Source organism: Psammomys obesus, unplaced genomic scaffold (assembly GCF_907164565.1).
Source record: "Psammomys obesus unplaced genomic scaffold, mPsaObe1.curated_primary_1811, whole genome shotgun sequence".
Lineage (NCBI taxonomy): Eukaryota > Metazoa > Chordata > Mammalia > Rodentia > Muridae > Psammomys > Psammomys obesus.
In genome coordinates this window covers 36,964,992-36,970,991 of record NW_026596079.1, presented here as the reverse complement: position 1 = coordinate 36,970,991, position 6,000 = coordinate 36,964,992, and the positions used below count along the sequence as shown (strand labels likewise).

The window sequence follows — 6,000 nt, the reverse complement described above, 5'->3', positions numbered from 1 at the left end:
AGAGGAGAGGAGGGGAGGGGAGGGGAGGGGAGGGGAGGAGAGGAGAGAAGAGAAGAGAAGAGAAGAGAAGAGAAGAGAAGAGAAGAGAAGAGAAGAGAAGAGAAGAGAAGAGAAGAGAAGAGAAGAGAAGAGAAGAGAAGAGAAGAGAAGAGGAGCATACTCCTGGAAGGATTTTATCCTGTCAAGAACAGTGACAGAGTGACGATTAGCGCAGATTATCGTAACTGTGCTCTGTGGATGAAAATGCTATGTTACTTCCTTAGGAGCAAAGGCAGGCTTAGACTTAGTGAAATGAGCAGGCTAAGTTGATTCTTTAGCAGCACGGCGTTCCCATGTCGTCCATTTCCGAGCCCCTGAACAACCGCAGCCCTCCCTTTCCTTTCAGTCAGATAGGTCCATTAATGTAGTGCACCTCACTCTAATTCTTTCCAAGGGAGTTGTATTTTTATTACTGAAAAAGTATCACATAAATACAAATTACATTTTTTTCATTAGAAAACTATTTTTCATTTCAGAAAAAATTCAATTAATTGTGAATAGGGTTATGCTTTCATCAGGGAGAGAAATATGTAATTTTTCTTCAAGCCTCAAACACATATAATGAAATCTTTTCTTGGAATCCAGTCTTAAGATGGATTTCTAAAAGTATAGACTTTATTAAAATCTCAGTTCAATTAAAATGCATTCAATTACTGTAAATCTTTATTAAAATCGCAGGTAAAATTGTTCAGCAGTGTAAGGGAGACTCGTGCTCTTTACCAAGCTGTTAATTCTAACAAATGAACATAGTGTGCACAGGTTTGCTCTTCAAGACAGAATGAATATGAATGAATATATGTATGTATATATGCATGTTTAGGGCTCAGTGCTGTGGTGGGAAGGTAAATGAGACGGAAGTTATTTTGTATGTCATCTCTTCAGAGGTCTGCTTTCTTTGTCTTCTCAAAAAATGCAGTGTGTCTTTTTTTTCAACTTTTTAAAATTTATTTTGTAAGTTTCCAGACAAGTACTTATTATACCCTGAGCATGTTCACGTCCCTTAAAACTGTTTCTCATGTAGTGTTGCATGTGTGAGCCCCCTGAGATGACTTCCTGCAGTTCCCTTTCCTCACCTCTGTAATGAAACGGCTCTGCTCAGAGGAGTTTTATTTCACAACCTTCCTAGAATGTTGTTGGTACAGTGTCCCTGATTCTCTTTCAAGGGCCGCTGGAAGATGCCATTGAAGATGAGGAAGAAGAGTGTCCATCAGAGGAGGCAGGAGTCATCACGAAAGACTTTCCGATGGAGGAAAGCTTCCCCACAGAACTTGGTCCAGAAAATCTGAGCTGTGAAGAAGCGGAGTTCTTTTGTAACAAAGGTAACTGTTGATGGTGGACATAGGATGGGATTCCACCCATGGAATGGCTTGAAAATTTTGTTTTGTTTTGTTTGTTTTAAATGAACCTTGGGATGGAATAAAAGTACTGACACATAATGCAATGATCTGTTAATATGGAAGATTATTTAATAAAGAAGCTCTTTTGCCATTTAAACAATTTATTTTGATAATAATATATATTTTTTGGATTCAAATAGGTTAAGACTGACCAGCCAGTTCTCTTAGTTAATGTTCTTGTTGGTTGGCCAACTAGCTATAGCAGTTTTGATGTTTATCAAGTTTCTTCTTTCAACGAGTAGTTACTGAATTCCAACAGTTTACACAGCTCTAATGCTTACCATACGCACTGAGCTGTGCATACAGGGTCTGGATCAGTACTTCTGAAAACTGAGTACTCTGGCTGTTTATTGTCACTGCCAACACTGCTCATGTCAGGTTATTGCTAGAAAAAGAGATACATGATGTTTTCCTCTGTGCATCCTCTTTGGACACACACATACACATACACACAACACAGACAAACACACACACATATACACAAATAGAAGCATACAGACATACACACATACATACATACAAACACATATATGTACACATGCACACACACATGTATATACATGCACACACGCATACACACATACACAAACATATGCATATACACATAGATACACATACACACATATATACACACACATACAAACATACACACACATACAAACATACACACACACACACACACAGATATATATAATAATCCAAGAAGCACCTGAGACAAATCTCAGTTTATTCCTAACCTTTACCTTAATCATTACCATGACATTACCTGGCATATCTGTGGGGTTTTTTTTTCTCACTTTTAAAAGTAATTTTATGATCTCACATGACACAATTTATTTATTTTTTATTATTTTCACCAGTTAGTTTAGTCTCTCCAGTGGGGTAGGACTTCTGTTTCTACCATGTTGTCACACAGTGTCATAAGTGTTGGGGTAATCTCCTAGAATTAGGACAGCTGCTTCCGCTGATTCAGCATGAGCACATCCCAGGCAGCGAAGTGGCTGAGTGAGCCTGCCTGTGTGCCTCCACCTGTGGATATTGTATGTGGGAGTGCTTGTGTAAGCATGCCATTTTCAGTCAGACTGCCTATCCCTTTAGACAGCCGGAAGAGGGGGGGCGAGTGTGCTGACTGGACTCAACAGTCTGAAAGCGAGGTTGCAGATATAATATCGTAAAGATGGCCAATGTACCCAGCTTGATGGTCACGTGTATGGACGAATGTTATTAAAGCTCCAGTAGCACAGTGTCCTGCTGAAGGTGTCTGCGCGGAAGCCCCTCATTCCTGTCCCTCTGTCTGCAGCGCTCCAGCCGCGCTGGGCTGTCCCAGAGAGCCAACAGTAGATAGTGACAGGTGCTTGTCTCCTAAGACAGACAAGTTTGACTAAAAATGAGAAGGTTATGGTTAAAAACCTCTTCTCCCCATACTCAGATTTCAGGCTAATTTAGTATTTCCTTTAGATATTCTGGATTCTGCATCTGTCTCTTGAAGATCTGTAAGCAGCAGCTGAGGTATTGAGGTATATTGGTTTTTAAATTACATCTGACACCATCTTATTTTACTTTTTTCACAATATTTATATTTCTCTGTTTATTATAAAGTATCTATCTTATGTTACAGTATCATTTAAAAAAAGCGAGAAAAGCCCCGGACGAAAGGCACTCGTCCTTTCCTCTCTTTGGGCTCTTATGGTTAAAGAGTTAAGACATAAATTTATATATTTAGTTATGTAACTAAAGTAATTAAAATAAATAAAATTAATAATTGCATTAATTAGGTCAATAGTAAATGTTATATGCATTTTTAATTTGGGGATGCTCACTACTGAATGTTTGTGTATAATAAAAGAGCTTAATAAAGTTACAACTTTAGCTAATTTGTTGGAGGCAGATGAGTAAGCAGTTTTTTGAGGACAGTATTTATGAAACAATACTATTCATCCACACTAACAAGAATCTGGACTCAAGTATTTGGGGAATTAGAAAAACAGTGACTGACAGTTATTATGACTGTTAATATTTCGTAGATACTTGGGAATTACTAAGCTATTTTAAATGTATAACAAACAATAACACATTGTAGTAAATACTGTATAATATGTACATTATAAAACAATCCCATCATGTTCAGTTACTAAATGTCATCTGTAAGAATAAGATGTATTATTTTTTATGTAAAATGTTTACTATAAATGCCAGTCTTAATGATTCATTTTACTGCGGTCTTGTGTAATAAGAGAGAATTACATTTTTTATTCTCATAGACCATGACTCCTAGGAATTCCCCCAGAAGTCAGTTGACACTGCTGTGCAAGGCACACAAGGCTGACAGATACTGTACCCTCTCGATATACAAGGACCACGGTTATCTTCCTGGCTCACTCTCTGTCTGCCTCCCTCTCCCCTCACTCTCTCCTTGTCTCTCTTGTTCTCTATCTTTTCCTCTCTCTCTGCTCTCTCTTGTCTCATCATCTAACTTGTGCTCTTTAAATGCAATTGAAGGAAATTATTCTCACTTGAGAAGCAGACCCTAATCACTGTGCAGAAAGTCACACCTGGCTCAGTGACACATGCTTATGCTTCCTGTGGAGTGAAGAGGGTAGAGAGGTCATCCACTAAAACAGTAGGGCTTAAGGAAATCAGTATTGTGACTGACAAAATGGGTATGAATTTTTCTCCTTAAAACCAGTATTTTCTCTGAAACACTGATGTTTCTGTTAGCATTTCTGATCATTTGTGACAACTCTAAAATTGTCATACTATATAAAAGAATGAATTAGATTGTTTGGAGTTTATTTGCCTGAAGATCATTTCATTATCAAAATCTAGCTTTGATCTAAATGGCTCTCATAGATAACATTTTTAAATAGTAGGTGTATTTCCTTGATAAACAATTGTTTGCTTAAGATCTCATACCACAAAAGAATGAGTAGAGTATCTTAATTCTTCAAGCAACAGATACTGGCACATGTTCAGGAGAGAATAAGAAGCATATTTATGAAGTGACTGTATTTTCACTGAAATTTTAGTACTAGATTTCACATGAAAGTCATGATACGCTATTGTAGCTGTTCAGTTTTTTAAGAATACAAGAAAAAAAAAACACTTTCATTCTTTAAATATCTATGAACTGCTTACTGTAGATCAAAGCTCCTACTTTTTTGGTAGTCCATACCATGCAGGATATTTTCAATGGGGAGACTGATAGTTTACTTTTTATTGTACATTTTTCTTTATTTCACTCATATCTATTTTCCAGCTGAATGTCAAGATTTTGTACACATGTGGAATAAGTCATAACTATTAAACCTATGTGTTGCTCTAACCCATGTGTTTCAATATTGCAAAGTGCAGCCTAGTAATGTGACATCACACAGAATTCCCACATGCACGTTATGTCTCTTTAATATGTTACGTTCTCAGTTACCTGACTATATCTCAGAGATACCCTTGTTCCAGTTGCAGGCCTAACATTCTGCAGACGATCCCTAAGTCATATCTTGGTTTGGGTTAGCTTCATGTTGTCCATCTTCACAAAGGAAGAACCTTACTTACAATAAGTTGCTTTGTCTACTGGTTTGAGCCTCTGATGTTTTAAACTGTTAGACAAAATGTAAAATTATGGCTCAAGTCATAACATATTTTGTCCTAAGCTGCTTGGCTTATTGCCTTCAGAGCATCTGTGACAGGAAGGAAACAAGCAAGAATTATTTCCTTGAATTTACAGATGACTAAGACATCGACACAGGGCTTATAAGTGCCACACATTTCCTGTGGAACTGAATTATTTGCTTTAGTTATTTCATCTTCCTGTCTCTCTTTAATGTAGAAAATATGGTCATATATTCACACATGTGTAAAACTAAGCCTAGTGTTAATAATTAGTAAAAGTGGGATCTCTTACTGAAATATTTAGGTTAGTTAATGACTGAAGTGAAGGAAATATGTTTTGAGGTACATTTCAGAAATGTGTCGCAGGATGTGAGAACAGGAAGGACAGTGTCATATGGGTGTTGCTGTAATGTAGTAAGTTGCTGAGTTGTGGAAAAATATATCCAAATACTACATGTCAAAGATAATCTGAGTTGTCAATAACAATGATCTGGAAAGTTACTGTGCGCCTTTAGAATTTGTTCTGTGATGTTATGGTCTCTAAAGAAGCTAAGAAATAATATAATACTATAAACCTTGTCATAGTACGGGAGAAAACTCAACTTCTTTTCCTTCTATCTAGATATAAGTAATGATTGGAAAAATTGATGGGTGATGTGCACCTCTGAGGGGCATTGGGGAAGATCAGAGTTGACAAAAAGGCTGCAAAATGGAATTCCATGAAATAAGGAAACATATTGTGTAATGATGGATGTTTTTTCATAGTCAAAGGGTCAATAAAAGGACTATTTAGAAAGGGGAAGAATATTTTAAGCACGCTTCTGAAATGAAACATTGTAAGCTGTGTTAAGAGCATAGAATAGAAGTGCAGTTACTCAGTGTTGGAATCAGCACTAGCCCTAGAAGTAGTTAATAGGACATGAAAGTTTAAAAAGTACGCAGATTTGAGCAGGGG

The 6,000-nt window shown here is 37.0% G+C and overlaps 1 protein-coding gene across 1 annotated transcript in view; it reads left to right on the top strand.

Annotated features, from left to right (window-relative positions):
* Nucleotides 1-332: 332 nt before the first annotated feature.
* Zfpm2 (zinc finger protein, FOG family member 2) overlaps nt 333-6,000 on the top strand; it is a 362,370-nt gene continuing 356,702 nt past the window's right edge. Inside the window, exons 1-2 of the mRNA XM_055626705.1 lie at nt 333-384; nt 1,203-1,358. Coding sequence (XP_055482680.1) covers nt 333-384; nt 1,203-1,358 — 208 coding nt within the window. The remainder of the gene's footprint in view (nt 385-1,202; nt 1,359-6,000) is intronic.